Raw genomic sequence first — 24020 nt, forward strand, 5'->3', positions numbered from 1 at the left:
ACCTTCTTTTCTTAGTTGATTCCTATTTTGGAGGTTTCCTAGATGGGGATTTAGTTGTTGTTATTGGGTTCTATTATGTGACTTTTTATCATTAATATTTTGTATCATGATTTCTAATCTATCATGACTATGATCAACATTTTTATACAATTATTTATTTTTGTGTTCACTATGATAGATTACATAGCTTGATCCAAATTATTGATAATAAACATTCACACATAATAATCTAAAAATAACAACTAGGAAAGGAATAAACTAAGAAAAGAAAGGAAGACGAGAATATTGAGTGTCAAATAGATATTTTAGAATTTATTAGTTCAATCATACTTATTTTTGTGTAAACATCAATTATTTTGTTAATATCTTATTACCTCTAATATACATCTCGTTGCACTCTGTTATGACTAAGATATATTCTTGTAGAAGTGCATTAGTAACCAACATTGAACTTGTATTTGTGAAAAAATAAGTAATCTAATTTATTAGTTGAAACTTACTCATTTTGGTGTCTATGCTTTGAATTTGAGGGTGAAGTTTATATATATTGTTTAAGAGCTATTACATGAGTTTTCCTTCTCTATCAAGCCCTTCTAATGAGTGAGTTAATAATTTTGATACAATAATGAAAGAGAACAAAGAAGTCATGCAACATACCTATAATAACACATATCAATATATATTTTGATAATGCTATTACAATATTGTTATGAGTGCACTTTGATAATTCCTTTATTTCTTTTTTTCATGTCTTATCCCAATTTTGCATAAACAAATAAATATTCTTAAATACAATATAATATGAAATTAAAACAAACTGGAACTAAATTAACTTACTATAATCAAATAAAAATATTAATAATATATATATTTGAATAATAAAATTTGAAAATTTAATTATTATAAAAACATCATAAATTAACTTTGCACATACAATATAATTTAAAATGAGGAATAGAAAATCAAGATCTAAAACTAATATCTACAAATAAATAATGACACGGAATAATGCCGTAAACCAAATTTCACACAATCATATATATGTTATAGAGTTATCTACATTATTAGAAAGAACGAATAACAGGAGTATATAATTTTCAACATTACATAGGCAATACAGGCAATAATGAAGTCTAAAATCCTAATACAAACTGTATCTGATTTGAAATTAGAGACAAAGAAAAAGTAAGACAACACATTGCAAACATGCCTAGTTTTATAAAATGGGGTAAAGTAATGTTGGGATATAACTATGAGTAGGTAACTGTTTGTAAAGGGGGATGACATAATAAATACACATTGTTTCAAATGCGCTAGCCAGATCATGACGGAGCTACGTATCAGTATAATTTGATACAGCGTTATAACCTAATAATTGTAATACATATTGTAATAGATTACCGTATAAACTGCACTTTGGTTCTTATGGATTATCTTCTTCCTATCTCTCATATTACTTGGATATTTGCTCCACTGAATTGTTACTACAATTCCAGAACCACATCTGCAAGAAGAAGAATTCCTTTAACACAATCAGAAGAAGGATATATTATAGAAGATCTCATATAAGAGAATTCGAAAAAGAGAATATTATAGGTTATCTCAGTACAATTATTTATTCAGATTAATTCAAGAAATATGGATTCAGATAGATTGATTCATGAAATTATTCTTTTCTAATATTGCAACAATTATGCAGTCCAATACCTTCTATTTTATTTTTGAATTTTGATTTTGTAAAAGATCAAAGTCTATTATTTATTATAAGATAAGTTATATTCACCAAATGAACTACAGTGGAAGAATGGCAGCATACCAAGATAGTTAAGTAGTTATGGAAATCATTATTTCTCTTCTCTTACTCAAACTCTATTGTACTGTTGATTGGTGAAAAGAGAGAATGTGATTTGAACAAGAGGGTGACTGACATTTATCTACCGTTAAAAAAAAAAGAATTATAGATATAGAAGAGAGTAGAAAAATAATAATAAACTGAGATAACAAAATAGTTATAACTCCTCCATTCTTCCACTCTTATATCACACTATAGTTCATTTGAATAATAGAATAGACTTTGAAACATCAATTAAAAATATACACAAGCAAAATAAAAACAAATATAACAATATTTGAACTGAATTTAATGCCTCATAAATCATCACCAAACTAGAATATTTGTAATGTTTGACCTTTAAAAAGGAGGGAGAGGGAGAGAGAGAGACTGACATTCAGTATCTGTCTTTATCCAGTGTCCGTGGCTGCATGGTTGCTTATTAGCGCTGAGAGGGCAGTGGGAGTGGGTATGTATGGCCACCATGTCTCTGCAGTGCTTATCCTCATCTTCATCCTCATCACCATGACAGGGAAGGATGCAGCTTGAAAGGCGGAAAAAGCTTCTCTTGTCTTTAGACCTGCTTATCCTTGACCTCGCCGCATTCACGCATGATGCAGCCATCTCCTCCGGGTGAATCTTCTTCCCAAATTGTCCAATAGCCTACTCAAAAAGTCAACTATATTAGTAAAATTCTATATGATCACTCTTAAACATCACACACTAAGAAAAAAATTAACTTAAAAAAAAATCAACTACATATATTATCATATATTATCATGATGAAACTCAAAAACCTGAAAAAGGAAACCAATTGCAGGGTGCTCACTTTAACTAGTTTGTGACGGCCGGCGGGGTCGACAGCTTGACTCGAGTTTTTCTCCGTCTCTCGCCGGCCAAGAAGCTTTTTCACAAGACCCAGGTGCCCACCCCGTTTGGGAGAAATGTTTGGGAGTTGGGTGGGAAGGGGAGCTTTTGTTGGCGGGGGGCTCGATTTCTGCGTGGTGGACTTGGAGAAGAGATCTCCCAAGGAGGTCCTCGATTCCTTCACATTTCTCGCTTTGGTGGGGTTGCGATCAGCAAGGGGGGAGTGCAAGAACTCTTGCAGTGGATACACGTTGTGTTTCTCTTGCATGGGGCTTGAGCAGTCGCTGCTCGGGAGCCCCAAAGCCTCCTCTAGCTGCTTGTACAACTCTTCTACTCTCGCTTCTTCATCTTCTTCATTCTCTTCTTTAAATTCCTCCTCTTCCATCAATTCTTTCTGAGGGAGTGTTTGTAGGCCAAGGGTACCAATAGCCAACAGCCCCGTTAAATCATTTTTCACCTCTTCCTCTTCTTCTTCCTTTTCCTCTTCCTTTGCATACCCTTTTTCACCCCTCCCATGCCTTTTCAAATCCTCTTCCCATGCCCCATGCCCTGCATGCAATTCAGGTATTCAAACAAAACATTCAAGACTAATGCACGACATAATATTATGCATCATATTTTGTGATTTATCATCAGAATGATGAAAGAGTGCAAGAAAATAGATTTGCTCTTCACATAATAAAGAAATGCATACAAAAGTAAGTATATAATAGACTGATGAATTGTGTTTATAACTTACCCTTGCAGGAGTCCTTAAGGCCCTGGCCATTACGAAACTTCTGGTGTACCCACTCAAATATCTGCAAGCAAATCCAATTTTATTCTAATTAGCTTAGCTGTCATATGGAACCAAATACAGAGACGTGAAGGTAATGGAAATAGGTGCATGATGTGAACAAACTCAATGCTAAGAGAGTGAAGTGAGGAGAAGAGAAAGAGAAAGTGAAAGGCACCTTCATTGCTGAGTGACTGAAATAAGTTTGTTTGGCTTTGCCTCCCTCTGCTTCTCCCAGTTGGAGTAGTTGCTGGGAAAACAATTGAATATTTTGAGATGGCGAGTAGAAGTATGTAGAGGGGGTCGTCAAATCAATCTTTTAGAACAGAGGCATCCTCGTGTCTTACGTACCAGATTTTATTATTCTCAAGTTGCATTTGAGACAACACCCACGCTGTTCCCTGTTGTGTCTTTCATTCTCTAACTGGAAAAGATGGGAAGATGAAGTGATCATAGTTTGGATTACAATCACTAAAAGCCGGGTCGGTCCAAACCCATCTGTTTGTAAGTATGCGGAGATTTGATGAGATTATGCTATGCGTTTTTCCCTTGATTAAAGCAAACCCATTCAGTGGATTCCATCCTGCTTTATCTCTTTTGGGTTTCCGAGCCGACAGGCCTTCATCTCACCAAATACTCCTCCTTCCTTCCACTCACTCAGATCCCTTTGCTAAATGAATTATTAGTGGAATCATGTTTTGGCCTATGTAAATGGATTATTTATTATTGTCTATCAAATCTATTAAATCTTGGCGACGTTCTTGTCTCTTGCCATTTAATCATCGCGCACGCAACAGAACCACTGATTGGATATGTTTCTAATAAATAAATAAACAATGCTTCTCACATTGCAATTATTGATTACGGTAACTTTGCACGGATAAGAGAAGCCCTCTTTCCACACTCTTTGCACCTCCTCAATGGCTGGGCAACCAATTTTATTGGAAACTATTAGAAAAAGTTAATGTATGTATAGTTTCATCAAAAATCGAAGTTCAATTGCAGAAGGTGATGGTATGTTATTTTATTATGTTATATCAACATTCCAATATTTATAAGTTTTAATGGGCCTTTGGTTAAGTTGAAAAGTTTCAAATGAGTCTATCAAGGATTGAATTTTGCTAAGTGTAAGACTTTGACATCATAAAGGATGAGGCCATGATCGTGTCTTGGACATATTTTATTGAATGAATACGTCTTAATTCTTGCCTCTTAGTCGAAGAAGGCATGTGCTCTCATATTGGGTAGTAAAATTTATTTGTGGTGGCCTTTGCTAAGCAAGTTTTCTCGCAAACTTTATGCCTTGCTAGGAAGCCTCATTCATAGATCCGAATCTCCATTACAAAAAAAATCTAGAAACATGATACGAGGAATGAGGTTGGAGTCATGCATCATACAAATTTCACTTTTAGTCTTTTCTCTCAACCAAAAAAGGATCATTTATTGAATGGGACAAACTTATAAATGCTAAATAAAATTCCTTCATAAAAAATGATCATTTAAATATTTAATTTTTTAGATTTATTTTAATTTTATTAGTTTTTTAATAAAATAATTAACCAAATCACATATATTTCTATATAAAAGTTAATGCATTGCATGAATCTTTTTAAATTTAAATTCATTTCATCTTAAGAACTTTCAAATCTCTTGTTCTCTACCTGGAATCAAGATCATAATATAAAAATGGCTCATGAATTATGTAAAGGGTGAATTCCAATCTTTTCTTACTAGTTTTTGGTGTTTAATTTAAGCACAAAATATGCTAATTTGTACTTGAGGTTGCTATATAAAAGGAGAAAACCCTAATTCATTTTAACAACTTTTTAACATCTAAATAGAAAGAAAAAGTCCATTGGGACATATAGTGTAATGTACTAAGATTCTTAAAAGTTTGTAAACCACTAGTTCATTATTCCAAGTTTAAATATCTAAAGTCGTGATGATCTTATTTTCAGATTAGAAGACTTGCCGACTTAATTTACTACAACACAATTGATTTTGTGTGCATAATTTAGTTCACACCGTTATATCAATGTAGTTCATTTTAGATCATGATTTCTTACTCATATAATAAAATATTATATAGATAGATCTAGTATTGAAGATTTTTTTAATGATACTATGATAGTTTTATAAATACTAAATTTTTCCATAACACATTCAAAATCTAACAAAGTCTTGACAAAATTGTAGAAGTTAAACCGAGCAATAATAATCTTCTTACAAACCCTCACGATATCTAAGAGGAAGAAGTGGGCACTATAAAAATCTACTAGGAGATAATGCAGAATGTGATTAGAGACTAGATTTATTTTGTCCAACATATACCAAAAAATGTTATAGAAGAGGATAATTAATTTTTGGTGGGACCAATTACAATAGAGGAAGTGAAAAGACACCTTTAAACTACACTCAGGCAAATTACCAAGACCGCATGGCTTCAATACAAATATCTTTCAAGAGTGTTGGGATTTTGTAGGTACATATATATGGTTCATGGTTGAAGAATCAATCATGAAAACTTTTATACTTAATGATATACATATTACAAATACAATGTAAAGTTCAGATTATAGACCAATATCTCTATATAATACAATTTATAAAATAATTTCTAAATTCGTAGAAAATTAACTGACACAACTACTAATAAAACCTATACTAAGAATAGAGTGACTTTTTCATGGGGAAAAATATCACAAAGAAAATCATAATATCCCATGAAATTTTGCACTCAACATGCAATTTTTTTTTGAAAGGCATGCTCCTAGAATTAAAGAATATAAAAGTCTTTGGTAAAGTTAATGTTAAGAAATAACTTAGTCCAAACACAACTAAGGGTGGGGGGGATGAATCAGTTCTAAACAAACATAATTAAATCCAAACTTATAAATTTGATATCCTAAACATAAAATAATGATGCACAACAACAAAAAACCATATACCATAGCATAATAATTTATTTACTAGGGAAATTCTTGATCATAGGGGAAAAATGGTGGGGATGGTATCCACAAGATAATGTACTGATATATAAGTTCCTTGTGAAAGGATGTGACCCTTTTAGGAGTCAAATTATATAGTTCATTTAGTAAATAATCTATGTTAAAGGAAAAATCCCCATTAAGAGACCTTTAACCCTTGTTATAAGGCTCTATCCCTATCAAAGGATGCTAAGAACCAAAATTCTTGCTATCTAAATTCTTGAATAAATGTGAAAGAGAATACTTTTAGGATAACATATCCAATAATAAAAATTAATTGATCTGCAACTTAGTTGCAAAAATAGTTCCTTTGAACTCCACTTAATCAACCAACAAAATCTCTACTCTTCTCTAATCATCCATCATGAATTATTGCATCATATGTATCTAGACGTACCATTTATATTGTGCATACATCATACATTTATAACCAACTAAGGAGAACAATTTTCCTTTATACCTTTAACAAATAATGAATTAGGTTGGCATGTTAGAGCTTCCCCATTATACAATTAATTACATAGAACCATTCTAAGACATACACACCTTCATAAGCATCATTAAAAATGTTAAATTAAGTTTTCTATACATTACAATGAGAATATTACATTTTCTAATGAAAAATCATGAGCTTGCTTAACACAATTGGTTGCTAGTAAAATATACCACACATTTCACACTAGCAACCTTTCTAGAGTAATCCAAATGCTTCTCAATTTTGAACATAAATGCACAAACAAGTATTCTATCACCTCTAATATTTCCAAAGTTAATTCATGTTCTCCAATTAGATATAGCCAAAATACTTGCAAATATCTCGGTTATTATTTCATGTACAATAGTATGTTACCAGTCTTAATCAAACAATATATAACTTAAACAAATAATCATATAAAGCATAAAGAACATAGATTTAATATCTATACTCATTCTAATACACACAATTAAGATTATATATCTTATTATGTCAACCAATATCCCCATTTATCTAATAAATAACCTGTGATATACAAAATCTTTGTTTGTCATGAACTTAAGAACATATGTTTTCATCAATGACAAAATTACCATTAATACAACATGTCAAAAAAAAATCTAAGTGCCAATAAATTTCTCAATTCTTAATATTTGAATGGTATTTTCTAATTAAATCATGGAACAGATTGAATTAGGAACATAGTGGATCAAATGGATATTCAATTACATATCTACACAACGCCATTCAATCGTCATAAATGAAGCTTCCAATGGTTTCTTCCAAGAAAAAAATGGATTACAATAAGGGGATCATCTCTCAGCTCTCTCTCTCTCTCTCTCTCTCTCTCTCTCTCTCTCTCTCTCTCTCTCTCTCTCTCTCTCTCTCTATTTTTTTTTTCTCATAGGAGATGCTTTAGAAAGAGCTGGTACAAATTAAAAAGAAAGAAATGAGTTCGAAGGAATTCAAATTATACAAGAACTTAAATAATTTTTCTCATCAATTAATTGCAGACAACCATATTTTACATGGAGTGTTGATTATTTTAGAAGCCAAAAAGATTAATTGTATATACCAAATGAATATGTTTAGAATTAAGGACAAACTGTAAAGAGATTTAAAAAAATTCTTCTCTAATATATTTAGAAGAACTTGACATGTAATAAATGAAGAGTTAGAATTTAATGAAGAACAATTACCATCAAAATAAAAAAGCACCACAAGACATAACACATGGAGTAGGTAACATAAAATACATTCAGTTACAAAATCTAGCACAGAAAAATTATCATGACATACATAAGAACATTTGAGTGTCTTATGGAGAAATATTTTATGATATTAATATATTGATTCATAAGAATAATATAGTATTTCTACAATTGATAATCCACCAAAGGGACTAATTATATGAAATATTATCATCAAAAGGATAACCATGGCAACTAACCACCTCATTTAGATAATTGGAAATGGAAAACATGCCTTATTTTGGGAAGATTATTGAAATGCATATATATCTTGCTAATCTATATCACAACCCATAAACATTAAATCACAACTGGAAAAAATATTTAGATGACAATCTTGAGTTGTTGGAAATCTTGCATCAGCCAAAAAAACTTCCCTCTCTATTTTTTGTTTCCTATTAATGTGGATAGTTTCCTATTATTTTGGTAATAAATTGTTGCAGTTGGACTTTTATCTTATGCAATCCTTTTGGTGTGGTCTAGGCATAATGTAGATCCTATGTCTAGCTTTGCAACTTGTTCTGATGTTTCTGGATAAAGTTATCTTAAGTTTGGTGTAGTCCTTCAATAGCTACCTATCTAATAATTAAGGCAATGAATTGGAGATTCATGAGATGTGATGCTTAATAGAAAAATTTTCTATGTTGTTATATGTATGGATAAATCTCTTGTGTATTTTTATGAAATAATTCTTCTATTTTAAAATGTTCTTATCAATTTAGGTCTCATCTAATTTATTTGTAATTTAACATGATTAGATAAGATAGCCTATAGCTGGATTTATCATATATAAGTAAGGTAGTGGTTCTTTTTAGGAAGATAAGGATTGGTAGAAGCAAGTAGGATAACTAGGATCGGTGTCTTAATTTTGAGGAATGATTAGTTGTAAGCATGTTGACGGGGATAATGAATCCATTGGACTTGTTCACAATTGTATATTGATATAGGTGATTATAAATAAGATTTATTTCTACAATATCTCTATTTTGAAGACAAAATGATGATAATATAGTGATATTAACTCCATCAACATTCACTTCTATTAATTTTTTTGGCCATTTCCATTGTAGCATCTCTAGTTGCAAGGATTGGATATTTCCTTCGGAGATTCTTTATCCTTGACTCCATCAAGTGGTATTAGAGAATATTTATACATCAAACAAGAATAAATACATGGAATCTAGTCTCTAAATTTCAAGCCTTATTAATGTAGAGTGAGAGAAGCTAAGGACTCGATATACATTAGCTAAAGGTTAGTACAAGGTGGAAGGATAAGGATTGGTTGTTGGTGAAAAATATAGCTAAGATTGGAAGAGTTGAAGGTTTCTCTTGCAACTCTAGTTGTAAGGTGGAAGAAGATTGGATTTGACCTTCAATTTTTTAAGTTTTCAAGGAGGTTTTGTTGGTTGTCTAAGTTAATAGTTTTGTGGGTACTAAATAGACCTAGTTGCTTGAGAAAGATTGTTGGTGTTAGTAGATCATTGGATCAAATAAGAGAAATCAACACTTGTGATCAGACCATTGAACTTGAGGAAATTGAAGATTGGCATCCTTGCAAGCATGTCTCCAAGAAGGATGAACCCTAGAATATTAGAGCATATTATGGAGGAACTCAAAAAATGAGATGAGATCTAAATTTTGAAATCCTAAAAATAAAGATGAATTTGAAGAGGTTGTTTAAGATCTATAATAAATAGAATTTGAGATCCTTTTAGAAGAAGAGATACTATTGAAGGTATGACACATGTGGGTAAGACTTATAGGATTGATGTTTCTAACTTTGTTGGTTCATTACATCTTAAGGATTTGATAGATTAGATTAATGAGATGTAAGATTACTTTGAGATTGAAGATACTAAGGATCTATAAAGGGTTAGGTTAGCACAAAATAATTTGGAAGGTCATGTTGCCTTATGGTGGAAATAATTGTATAAATATAGAGAAGATAATGGAGAACCTAAAATCCAAGATAGGTGGATAGTTTTGATTATAGACTTAAATACAAGTTAATATTGGAAGATTATGAGTTAGACATATTTAAGAGGTTGTGGAACTTGAAGCAAAAGAATTTGATAGTAAAAGAGTACATTGAAGAATTCTATAAGATGACCATCTGATCTAAACACTGAGAAGCATCTATCAAAAAGGTTTCTAGGTAATAATGGTTTAAGACTTAACATTTAGGATGAATTAATTATGTTAAGGCTTAATACAACTAAATAATCTTATCATTATGATCTAAAGATAGAACATAAAATTTTAAAATTAGGAAAGTTATACCTAGGCTTAAGGTTAAACTAGTTAGTGACAAAAGAAAAGATAAAATTGTAATTGAAGAGGAACCATATTAAAATATTCATGAAAGGGATGATAGTGGTAGTAGTAGAGAGTCTAAGGGTACTTGTTTCAAATATAGTAGTGTCAGACATAATAATTACCAATATTTGTTTGGTTTCAACACATGAGGAAGAAGAAAATGAAGAACTTGTTGAGAAGGAATCCACATTTAAAATGGGAGAATTTCTAATGTTCAGAAGAGTAAAGTTGATTAGCAAGGAATTGGATCATGTCAAGAGGAGGAAATTATTCCAAACTATTTCAAAATCAGAATGTAAATACTGTAAGGTTATCATGGACAATGGTAGTATTGATAACATTGTATGTAAGGAAATGGTATAAAATATTAGGCTTACCTAAGATTTTAGCATCATAGTCCTTATAGGATAAGTTGGTTTCAAGATGATCACATGGTTAAGTAAAGGATTGATGTCGGGTTAAGTTCAATATTTGTCCATACCATGATGTTGTATAATGTGGTATTATTGATATGAGTGCTTCTCATGTTTAGTTAAAAATACCTTGGAAGTATGATATTGGAGCTATTCATGATTTTCAAAGGAATGTATTTTCCATCTTGAAGGATTGTAAGAGATTCACTTTACTTCCTTGAAGGAAGAAGGAATAAAAGATAAGAACCTAAGAATGTTAAGGAATTACACCTTAGGAGATCAAAATTATTTAGAGTTGAATAGATTTATAATAGGTGGTTGAAAATTTTTTGGAGGTTGTAAAATTATTGAAGATCTTGTTAAGGAAAGCTGAACCTAGACATTTAAAGAATTGTGATTTTCAAAATTAGTCATGTAACATCTTAATGAGAGATGGATTAATGAAGAAGTACCAAGAGGTAAAAAGAATACTATCATATCAAATGAGAAATAAAATCTTGTAAGAAATTCAAAGACAAAATTTGTTAAAGGATTTGAGAGGTTGACGTGAACAACTAAAGAAACTACTGATGGTTAATAGTAGGGATCTACATGGAATGAAGATATACAAAAAATAAATTAGGGAACCTATAGAATAATAGTACCAAACATGGAATTGCTTTGATATTTGGGTAATTTGCATAGCTTTGAAGGAAATAATACTAGTCATTTGAAGAGAATATACCATGTTAGCATGAATGCTAATGATACTACATTGGGGAGTATCCTAAGAATTAGAGAGTATTGATATGTTGTATTCAAGACTATGTTTGTCATTGATGTCAACATATCAGTGTTTTTGTTAGAGACTAGAAGAATAGAAGTCAGAGATCTTATGTTGTCTAGTAACTAAGTAAGGGTTAAGTAATGCACAATTGAGGACATGTTCCTGAGAGTGTCTTGATGATGTGGTTAAGAGGATGAAGTCTAAGTCAAAGATGTACTAAAGTTGTACCTAATTTATAGAGAGTAGTTCAGAGATAGAGTATTGGGAAAACACTTCCTGATGTTTGTTGGCTATCTTTCATCTTAGATGTAATGAAGAGATGTGCAGTCAAATAGTGACAAAGGATAGTTAGGTGGTGATTTCAGCAAGTGTGCAAGACTTGAAGTCATATGTGTAAATTTTTGCATAGACTATGAGTCAGTAGTGCTATGGTAATTGTAATTAATTATATATCTTATTTTAATTAATTGGAAAAGCCTTAAGTATGACTCAAGGAATCATTACGAAGATATGGTATAAAGGAAAGATGTTTTCCTTGATTGCAAAAGTATGAAGTATCCATTATTTATTTTATTTGAAAAATACAAAGAGGAGTAGAGTGTTGATTGAATGCATGTGAGTGATCCAAGGGATTATTGGATGTGCAATTCGTGATATGGTTACAAGATCGAAAAGAGAAGAAATCTAGTTGCCAGGATAGAGATAGAGCAAGTGCAATTTAGTTATATTACTCTATAAGGAATAATACAAAGATCATTTGGATAGTGGGTTCATTGGTCTTTCCCTCAAAGCTATTTGGGTAGTGGGTCTAGCTGTCTTCCACAACTCCTAACAGGGTTGGAATCTCCTAACAAAGATTCAAAGTCTCCTATCAGGGACTCATATGTACCGAATGTATTCATAGACTCCTAACGGGGTCCATCCTCTAACAAGGGATATTTATATTAGTACATCATCTTGTGGGTACCATCCCCACCAGGATTTTTCCTTTGATCAAGGGTTTCCCTAGTTAACATATCTGGGTTATTGTGTATGAGTACCTTGTTGTGGTTTTGGTCTACATTACTCATATGGTTAAGATTGTTTAAGTTGGTATTGATGTTAATAGTTGTATAACTGATTCAACCCCCCTCCTAGTTATATCAGTGGACTATATATTCTAACAATTGGTATCAGAGCATCAGGTCCTTGAAGATAAGCTTAACAGTTTTGGGAGATCAATGGAAAATATTTTCAGAAAGGATAGTCCTAGATTTGATGGGAAAAACTATGATAGTTGGAAGGAGAAGATGAAGATCCATTTGTTGTGCATGGGTTTGGGATATTGGATCTTTGACAAAGGGAAAGAAGAAAATCATTGAAGAAACAAAGCTAGAGGGTTATAGTGAAGAAGAAAGAGATCTATTCACGTGTAACATGAGAGAAAGAGAAGCTCTACTATTAGCCCTTCTAGAGAATGGATATAGTCAAGTAAAGTCACTTGAAACATCTCATGAAATTTGGAAAGCATTAGAATCTACTTTTGAAGGTGATGATCATGCTAAGAGAATGAGGTTAAAAAGTTGGATATGTGCATATCAACAATCTAAGATGATGGAAGATGAATATATAAGAAGTTATATTGGTAGAATATCATAAATGGTTGTTGGAATTCAATCTCATGGTGGAACCAACGATGATGATGAAGTCATATGGAGGATTTTGAAAAGTTTGACACCACCATTCAAGCCTATAGCTCAGATGATACAACCAGTGATGCCTTGCACTAAGGTTTTCACCAAGGAAACTTTGCTTCATAGATTGGAATCAATAGAAGTAGATCTTAGACCATTTGGTGAACTTGCAAGAGTAGAAACAACTTTCGGTGCTCTAAACATTTGACCTAGTTTGACAAGAATTACAAGTACTTGTGGAGATTTTGTTGGCAGCAACAACGCTAATGAAGGCAATAAGATTGAGGAAGGAGTAGCCCTTCTAGTGAGAAGAGAAAAACATGGTAAGAAAATATTTAAATTTTGGAATTGTAATGAATTTGGTCATTACGAATCTAAATGTCCTAAAAGAGAGAAAAAGTATAAGGGAAAGTTTAACCCTAGAAGAGATAGACATAGAAATTGTTTATATGCAAATGAAGATGAATAATTTGATAAAAAAGGTCAAAGTGAAAGTGATGATGAATTAGGATTTGTGGCTATCAAGGAAGATGATCTTGACAAAGAAATTAGAGAAGAAAGAGCTCTAGTTACCCAAGTGGAAAATAAATCTAATTGGATAATTAACAGTGGTTGTTCACATCACATGACTAGTGATATGAATAAGTTTGTTAAGTTGAAGTACCATGATGTAGGTATTGTTAGAGTTGGAAATAATGCAAGCTGTCATATAATAGGAATTGGATCCATTACTCTTGATGGGAAAACTAACACCGATGATGTCTATTTTGTTGATGGATTGAAGCATAACTTGTTGAGTGTTGGACAGTTGGTGGTTAAGGGTTATTAGTTGTAGTTTACTGAGAAGACCTACACTATCAAAGACACAGATGGTAAGATGATTGAAACTGACACTAGATCTAGAGGTAATGCATTTTAGTTGAATCCTACTAAGATGAGATGTTTGGTTGCTAAACTATATAACAGTTGGTTGTGGTAGAGAAGATTATGTCACACAAACTTTGATAATATTATAAAGATTAGTAGCACTTTTGCAGTGAAAGACTTGCCTAATATTGTTAAGCCTACTAATGTTGTGTGTAAGGAATGTATTTTGGCTAAATAGAAGAAAGTATAATTCCTTAGCAAGAAGTTCACTACCATAGAGAAGCTGGAGATTGTTCACACAGATCTAAGTGGTCCTACTAGAACAAGAGGATTCTATGATGAAATGTGTTTTATGATTTTTGTTGATGATTTCACTAGAATGATGTGGGTAGGATTTCTTAAAGAGAAATCAGAATGTTTTCAAAAGTTCAAGATATTTAAGAATAGAGTTGAGAATGAATCAGGTGTTAAGATTAAATGTTGATGATTAGACAGAGGAGGAGAATTTAACATATTTTGTGAAGAAAATGGAATCAAAAGACAACTATCTGCACCTAGAAAAAACCTGAGCATAATGAGATTTTTGAGAAAGAAATAAGTCTTTAGTAGAGGTAGCTAGAGCAATGCTATTTGAGAATGATATTTCTAAGACATTTTGGAGAGAAGCAGTGAATACTCTAAACAAAGTATAGATCAGAAAAGGTATGGACAAGAAATCTTATGAATTATGGTTTGGACATTCACCATTAGTCAAATATTTTAGAATATTTGGGAAAAAAATGTTATATTAAGAGAGACAATGACATTGGTAAGTTTGATCCAAGAAGTGATGAAGGTATGTTTCTTAGGTACTCTTTTAAAAGTAAGGCTTAGAGATGCTTTAACTATAGAACTAAGACAATACTTGAGTGCGAAAATCTGAGGATTGATGAGAAGTTTGGAATCATAGAAAAGATGATAGATTATAATTCAAATGAAGAAATGGATAACTCTAGAATTGTTAAGTAGAATGCTGAAGTTTTCCTTAAGACTAACAATGAATTGGAAAATGATGTGCAAATTGTTGAACAAGGAGAAGAGAAGAGATCTGAACCTAGAGAAGAGATAAGAGTTGAGATGTCAACTCCTACCCTTAACAATAATTTGACAAGGAATCACCCTCCTGAGCATATAATTGGAAGTAAAGACAAAGGAGTAATGAAAAGGAATAGAGTAAATGAGGAGATATGTTTGATATCTCAAGTTGAACCAAAGTGTGTAGATGAAGCACTTAAGAATAATCATTGGATCCAAGAAATGAAGGAAGAATTGGATTAGATTGTAAAGAATGACACATGGGAATTAGTTCCTACACCAAAGGACAAGAATATAGTAGGAACAAAATGGGTTTTTGGGAATAAGATGAATGAGCAAGGAGAAGTTGTGAGAAACAAGGCTAGACTTGTTTGTAAAGGTTATTCACAACAAGAAGGAATTGATTATGAGGAAACATATGCACCTATAACAAGAATGGAAGTAGTAAGGATGTTCCTAGCTTATACATTGAACAAAAAATTCAAGGTTTATCAAATGGATGTCAAATCAGCCTTTCTAAATGGAGAACTAGAAGAAGAGATCTATATTGAGAAGCCTGAAGGTTTTCCTTTATCAAAAGACAAAGACATGGTTTTCAAATTGAAGAAAGCTCTTTATGGTTTGAAGCAAGCACCAAGAACCTAGTATGTGAGGTTGGATAGTTACTTGGCAAAGCTTGGATTTGCTAAAGGTATGGCATATAGTAACTTGTACCTAAAAGAAACTGAAGATGGTTTATTGATCATTGTAATATTTTTTGATGATATAATTTTTGGAGGCAATGATGAAGCTAGTGACAAATTTTTTGAAGCTATGAAGAATGAATTTAAAATGAACATGATAGGAGATTTGAAGTTTTTCCTAGGATTGCAGATTGTATAGAATAATGATGGTATATTCATCTCACAAACTAAGTACCTACAAGACTTGTTGAAAAGGTTTCGTTTGGAAAGTTGTAAACCTTTTTATACACCCATGATAGTCAGTCATAAGTTATCTAGCAAAGATGAGACATATGCAATACACTAGAAGAAATATAGATAAATAATTGGTGGTTTGCAGTATCCGACTCATACAAGACTAGATATAGAAAATGTAGTTGGGATAGTAGCTATATTTCAAGATGATCCTAAATAATATCATTTTTCAGTAGTAAAGAGAATATTTAGATATCTAAAAGGGACATTTGATTATGGAATTCAGTATGACAGATCAAATGATTTCACACTTTCTGCATATACTGATGCTGATTGGGAAGGCAATATGGATGAAAGAAAGAGAACCAATGGTGGATCATTCTTTCTTATAGGAAGATTGGTTTCTTGGTTAAGCAACAAGCAAGATTGTATTTCACAAAGTACCACTGAGGTAGAGTATGTTGTAGCAAAAATTAACTATAATCAAGTTATGTGGATGAAGAAAATGTTGAAGGATATCATAATTGAGATTGAAGAACCTATTATCATTTACTGTGATAACACAAGTATAGTAATTATGTCTAAGAATCCTGTATTGCATTCTAAGACTAAACATATATCAATTAAGTATCATGTGTTAAGAGAGAAAGAAACATAAAAGTAGACTAGATTGGAGTATGTAAGTACCAAAGATTATATTTCAAATATCTTTACGGAGCCTTTACCTAAAGATACATTTGAGTACTTAGAGGTATGCTTGGGGTTATGTCCCTACCTACTTCTGAGTAGGTAATGCAGAGAGTGCATCAGTCTAGTGGAACAAAGCACTACTATTTGATTGGACTGAATTTTGATGCTTCCTAAATGGGGGAGTATCTAGTATGTACTGAGTCATGGAGGACTCTTGGTATTTGGTATTTGGTATATGGTATTGCATAGTGTCTTTGGACAATCGAGATGGCTTGTCTTAAGAAGTTGATTTATAATTGGTATGTAACAATTGGTATTGTGATTGAAACCTTTGACATTGATGTCAATGGGGGAGAGATAGGCATGAAAAACATATCCCAAGGCATAAAAGAGAGTGTGCATAAGAAGTACTCCTAAGCAATGGGGGAGAGATTTAGAAAGTTTCATGTAAAGATGCAAGAATATGCACCTGTTGTATTGTGAATTATTTAGTGTGAAGTAAACAATTGATGTCTATCGAAGAAGAAGATGAACAAAGAAGTGTTCCAGAGGATTTCAAATTTGATTGATGAAGAGGATTTGAGAAGGTGAGAGTAGAAAGTAGCAGTAAAAGTTTACTTGGTATTCTTGGAACTTAAATAGTTTTTCATCTATGTTTCCATAAATGCCAAAGGGGGAGATTGTTAGCATGAATGCTAATGATACTACATTAGGGGAGTATCGTAAGCATTGGAGAGTATTGATATATTACATTCATGACTGTGTTTTTCATTGATGTTAAAATAGCAATGTTTCTATTAGAGACTAGAAGAATAATAGTGCATAATAACTAAGTAAGGGTTAAGTAATATGTAGTTAAGGACATGTTCTTGAGAGTGTCTTGATGATGTGGTTAAGAAGACAAAGTCTTAGTTGAAGATGTACATAAGTTGTACTTGATTTATAGAGAGTAGTTTAGAGATAGAGTATTGGGAAAACAATTCCTGATTTTTTTTGGCTATCTTTCATCTGATATGTAATAAAGGGATGCATAATCAACTAGTGATAAAGGATTGTTAGATGGTGACATCAATGAGAGCACAATACTTGAAGTTGCACGTGTGAAGTTTTGTATAGACTATGAGCTGACAGTGCCATAGTAATTGTAATTAATTATATATTTTATTGTAATTAATTGGGAAAGCCTTAAGGTTGACTCAAGGAATTATTATGAAGATATGGTATAAAGGAAAGATGTTATCCTTGACTATAAAAGTATGAAGTATCCATTTTAAATTGTATTTGCAATGTGCAAAAAGGAGCTGAGTGTTGATTGAATGCATGTAAGTGATCCAAGGGATTATTGGATGCACAGATCATGATTTGGTTACAAGATCAAAAGGAGCAAAAGTATGGTCAAAAGGATCGAGACAAAGGAAGGAAGTGCAATTTAGTTCAATTATTCTATAAGGACTAATAAAAAGATCATTTGGATAGTGGGTTCATTGGTCTTGCACTTGAAGATATTTGGGTAGTGGGTCTAGCTCTCTTCCACAACTCCTAATAAGGTTTCCACAACTCCTAATAGAGTTGGAATCTCCTAACTAGGATTCAAAGTCTCCTAATAGGGACTCATATGTATTGAATGTATTCATAGATTCCTAATAAGGTCCATCCTCTAACAAGAAATATTTATATTAGTACATAATCTTGTGGGTACCATCCCCACCTATGTTTTTCCTCTAATCAAGGGTTTCCCTAGTTAACATATCTAGTGTTATTGTGTATGAGTACCTTGTTGTGGTTTTAGTTTACATTACTCATATGGTTAAGATTTTTTTAAAGTTGGTATTGATGTTAATAGTTGTATAATTGATTCAACCCCCTCCCCGCCTTAGTTATATCAATGGACTATATATTCTAACATACCATGTAGGTGAGGGATGCATCATTAGCAAAGATAATAGAAATAATCAATTTGATGGTTTGGATGAAGAGGAAAAGTGGGCAAAGAATGAGCATGGGATTTATACACTAAGAAAGTTCACTTGTCTAAACCCTTCTATGCAAGTTATCCCATAGATGTGGATGCTTGAATGGCGGCATAGAGCTCCCTATCCATGGAGTGAAAAGGTGTGTGCTTGTGCATATGAGAAGCTCTCAGTTGAGCCTTAGAGACACAACCCTTACTAGTAAACCATACAATGGGAGATACCTTAGACAAGAGAAAGAGTGCAATGCCTAAGGGATTCTCAAGCATGCAATGCAAGAAATGAGCTAAGCTAGAATGAAATGCACAGTGAAACTATACTAATGATATGATAATGTTACCAAGCCATACTAATTAAACTAGATGAGACAATATATTGCAACTATTGCAAAAGGAACTAGACTCCTTGTATATGGTTCTAAGCTAGTATGGAAATACAAAGAATGAGATGAGAAGAATAGAAGTTTTGCACAAATGCTCCAAGAATTTGTAAGTAAACCTGCAGCATAATATTAGCTCAAAATTGGGATCCTTAGAGAGGGAGAGAGATCTCCCTTTTAAAGGTGTATGAATGGTTGAGATAAAGATCTAAAAATAGACGATCAAGAGTGGGGGTTGACTTTTGGCATGATCCATGTGCAAGATCAAGTCAACCAATGAGGAAGAGTTGACTTTTCATGTGAGACAAAAGCCTTTTCTATTAATTTTTAAATAGGAAAAAGACTTTACGTGTTCAAATTAGAGTAGGTATTTTACTTAATTATAAAAAGGGGACATGTTCTTTTAATCAAATATGTACTTAGGATATTATAGTCAAACAATAGTTTAAAATTAACTAAATTGATATTAGAATTTTGGCCTAGGTAAATGATTAAATGATTTAGCCAAAATGATGAGAAGGGGGCTAATAGTCTAGATGACCATTTTTAGGTGATTAAATTTTCCCCTCTTTGGCTAATGTGTGATCAATCTAGGAAAAAATTATGTCAAAGAATAGAGAAGCCAAGTAGGTAGCAACAAATAGAGAGATTTGATTTCGAAGAACAAAATGTAGAGCGAGATAATGAGTCCTAAATGTATAGCTTGGTAGCAAACACTAGTATAGAGAGACAATATCAGAACTCAAGAAGAGAACTAACATCAAGAAAAGTAGATAGATGGAGAGAAAATAGAAAGGTCAAGCATATGCTTCTAAGAAATAAATCGTCATAACAAACAAGCAATGATAGAGTATTTCTGCCCCCTCAAGATCAAAATTAGAATGAGGTAAAGGGGATGAATAAATAAGAAAGATACAACCAAATCAAGATAGAACAAGGTCCATGATAATAGATAAGTGATTAAGTGCCAAAGAGTGGCCATAAGGAAGTGATAGAATGCCCTAGTTTGACTAGAGTTGACCAAGAAGTATAAAGTATGATAATTAGGTCAAATCAAGTAGAAAGATGATTTAGAAGTGAAAGATGTAAATTGAAGGTGGTACAAAGTGTGGAAATGATGGAGACATGGAGAAATGAAGATTCCATAGTGAAGATTCAGAGATTAGACCTCAAAAGGTTAGCTAACTGCATAGAAGAAGGTTGAAATTTAAAATATAATTTTGACTATCAAGATGATATTGAATTTTGATTTTAATTCCAAAAGTGGATCCATGACATCAAAATTAGTTAGGGGTGCAATTTTCACAAAATTCTGAGGAGTTTGAAAAATGGGTCAAAATGATGTCGAAGGACTATATAAGGGGTCCACAGGTCATTTTCAATTCATTTGTCCTTTGTGATTTTGGAGAGCTCTTAAGAGATTTTAAGAGAGAATGATGACACTTGCTATCATTTTGACCCATATACACCATTTCAAGCACTACTAGTTGTACAATCGACCATCCGAGTAGGAGGCTTGGCGAGTCTTCAAAAAATTCATGCTTTTTGAGCTAATTAACATATTTCTAATTTTTTTTATGAGTTTTTTGATAAAATATTGTTCAATACTTTAAAAGCATCACATGAAAACTCTAAGAAGTATCACACGATACTTTTGCTATCTAAATTGTATCACATGCCTTGTGAAGTTTAGTTGTATTGGGCATACCCAAATATCACACACCATGGTGTGAACTATCACATGAAAGAAATGTATCACATGGGTATTGTAAAAAGTATCACACAATTCTTAATAAAAAATTATTGCTTGAATATTATGAAAAGTATTACACATTTATATTTTGAGCTTTTTTGAATGTTTAGAAGCATATTTTGCATGTTGGAAAGCTATTTGTTCTCGTACTTAGCCTTTTATGATATCACTTGATCTATTATAGTTGAATGTTTTCTTGAGTTGATTATGGAGATTTTTTTCCAACACTTTTGATCATAATCCCTAAGGTGGTGGGGTTGTGTTTCCTCCATCATTTAGAGAATGACTATAAGGTCACTATAGATAGCATGGGATTCATGTGGTTACTGTGCATGTCCCATTTTCTAGAAATAATGGATTACTGTCTGCATTAGTTGAGTAGTGGCATAATGAGCATAATACTTTTCATTTGCCTAATGGTGAGGCCACCATTACTCTTGAGGATGTGTATCACATCCTTTGTGTAATGTGTCATGGAGACCCTGTGAGTATGATCATATGTCTTGATGTTCATTTTTTTCAAGTTTCTAATTTCCATATGAGGTGTGCTAACGTGAACTTTTGCATGTCACATGTTTATTACGATCAAACCCCAACATAGGGGAGATTGGTAGTACAATAGTTCTTTGAGGATGTGACCATCTTAGATTGTCACCTTAGTTGGGAGAGACTCATAGATGAGTACGAAGACCAATATCCCTTAGCCTATTTCATTTTCTCATTGATTTCCCAAGCTCTGGTCACTGATAGGGGATAGAAGGGCTTCCCTCTAGGATGGGGTCTATTGGTTGTTGATTTGACAGGTTGAACGAGATGGATGACACATTAGGACTAACCATCCTAGCATATATGTTGCATGAGTTACATGAGATCATGTATTGAAATGATCAAACTTGAGCATGCAACATAGGTCTAGGGCATATATTGGCTTGGGAGCCAATCGTAGTTATACAACCACTAGTGCAGCCATGGGAGCATAGCCATCCCTTCATCTATAGATACATAGGGTTCATCCCTTAGTCTCATAGGGGGGATGTGACATACTAATGATAGTTATTTGATGAGATTACATCTTTTTTCTGGCGGCCATATCGATAGTGTGCTAGATGGTCAGATATATGGGAGCTTGAGTATATGCACTATAATAGGCTACAAGTAGGGAGGAACTCTAAGATCATCAAACAGTTCATCATTAGTCAAGTATGGTGATAGTTAAGACAGTAACTAATTATTTCCATGGATACCACCACATATGTCCATTTTCACAACAAGGAGTAGGGATAGTTACCTATGTTGGACTACTAGATGACCTTGAGGGACACAACAATGTTGATGTGGGAGCCTTGAGACTACTGACCATAATTAGCAGATGCAAGGGCCGATATAGAATATCTTTATGAGATGTAAAGGAATCCATTCCCTTAATTCATATGGACAGATGCACTACTTATGGCACTAGGATAGTGAGGAGATGGCGACAGAGGTGAAGATAGAGGTGGAAGATGGATGGAGGTTGGTAGTAATTCCCAAGCTATTAGGGTGAGATAGACTTGGGCCTAAGCCACAAGAGAGGAGAAGAGTGAAGAGGAGGAGGAGGAGCATCCATTGAGATATAGGAGGGTGGAGAGGGTGAAGCCACAATAGGAGAATCCTAAAGGAGAGGGTGGAAAGGATGGCCAAGAAGCTTGGATTTGGGCCTTGGAGGCAAAGACATAAGAAACATAGATCACTGTAGTCATGCAAGATCAAAAACTCATTGATGAGAAGGCACAGAGCAAGGACCTTTGGAGAGAGTGGGATGGGATGAGACATAAAGCATACCATCATGGTGTGTGGGTGACCTATTACTATGTTGCATACAGAGATGTGGTGTCATTTGAATAGGCGCTCCTAGACTATTTAGAGAGAGCAAATAGATAAGAGGGTGTTGCACAACCACTGAAGAGGAGACAATCTCCTCTACTAGGAGCACCACCATCCTAGGAGGGCGAAAGTTAGTTCTAGAGTTAGGAGTAAGTGTAGGATGATGTCCTTATGACATTTCATTATATCATATGTATTTTGAGACAGTTATCTAGATTTTGGATCCCATATTGTATTCGATGGATCATTATATATATATATATATATATATATATATATATATATATATATATATATATATATATATATATATATATATATATATATATATATATATATATATATATATACTATATTGAATCAATCTTCCTTGTATACTTGTCTCAATTTTATGCTCATGTGATGGATGTTTCAACACTTGTGTTTATGTTTCCATGTGATGTTTCAACTTCTACTCATGTTTATGTATGCTCAATTTTATGTTCATGTTTATGTGCTCATGGATCTCTCTTAGGTTTTTAGCTCTCATGTTTGTGATATAGACTCATGTTTTGAAAATGTGATACTTGGATAGATTAGATGTGATAATTAGATTAACCCCTTGTGATGACAAGTATATAGAAATCAAGAAGATGGATATGATTGAAAGACATGATTGAGATTGAGAAGAGATGAATATAGTTATCTTGATGTGTAGTGAAAGATGAAGGGAGAGCTCTCCCCATAAGCAAAATGTAAGACAAAGCTAGAATGATCCCATAAGGATAACTAGTATGCAAAATGGTTTACTTGCAAGGGGTACAAAACATTTAGATTGTAATTTCATTAATGAGCATTATTAGGGACATCGTAAGATCATATAATCATCACTTGTATAAATATGAAGATATGAATATGATATATGTCAGATAGAAATAATGAAATCTAACCTAAGAATTGAAGACATGTAAGTCAAGATGGCCAGTATAGTTAGATTTCCTTAGTATAGAAATATTACACCTATATCAAGGCATGAGTGCCTAGGATAACCCTCAAGTGTGGTCTTGCAAAAATAGACAAGGATGATACATTGTAAGTCCAAAGCATTAAGTAGGACAAACATGAATTCTCTCAACACCTTAGACTAACAAAGTATACCCACAAGTAGAACACAA

The 24020-nt window shown here is 32.8% G+C and overlaps 1 protein-coding gene across 1 annotated transcript; it reads right to left on the minus strand.

The window, feature by feature from the left end:
• Window positions 1-1198: 1198 nt before the first annotated feature.
• Window positions 1199-3788, minus strand: LOC149538754 (protein LAZY 1-like). The gene is made up of 5 exons (XM_089800079.1): window positions 3652-3788; window positions 3438-3498; window positions 2661-3247; window positions 2227-2494; window positions 1199-1504 (listed from the first exon to the last, which is right to left on the minus strand). Exons 1-5 carry the CDS (start codon window positions 3655-3657, stop codon window positions 1485-1487), a joined length of 942 nt encoding a protein of 313 aa, XP_089656205.1. The 5' UTR covers window positions 3658-3788; the 3' UTR covers window positions 1199-1484.
• Between the last annotated feature and the right edge of the window lie 20232 nt (window positions 3789-24020).

The sequence above is a fragment of the Cupressus sempervirens genome, chromosome 9 (assembly GCF_028749045.1).
Source record: "Cupressus sempervirens isolate cs-2001-9-10 chromosome 9, ASM2874904v1, whole genome shotgun sequence".
NCBI lineage: Eukaryota > Viridiplantae > Streptophyta > Pinopsida > Cupressales > Cupressaceae > Cupressus > Cupressus sempervirens.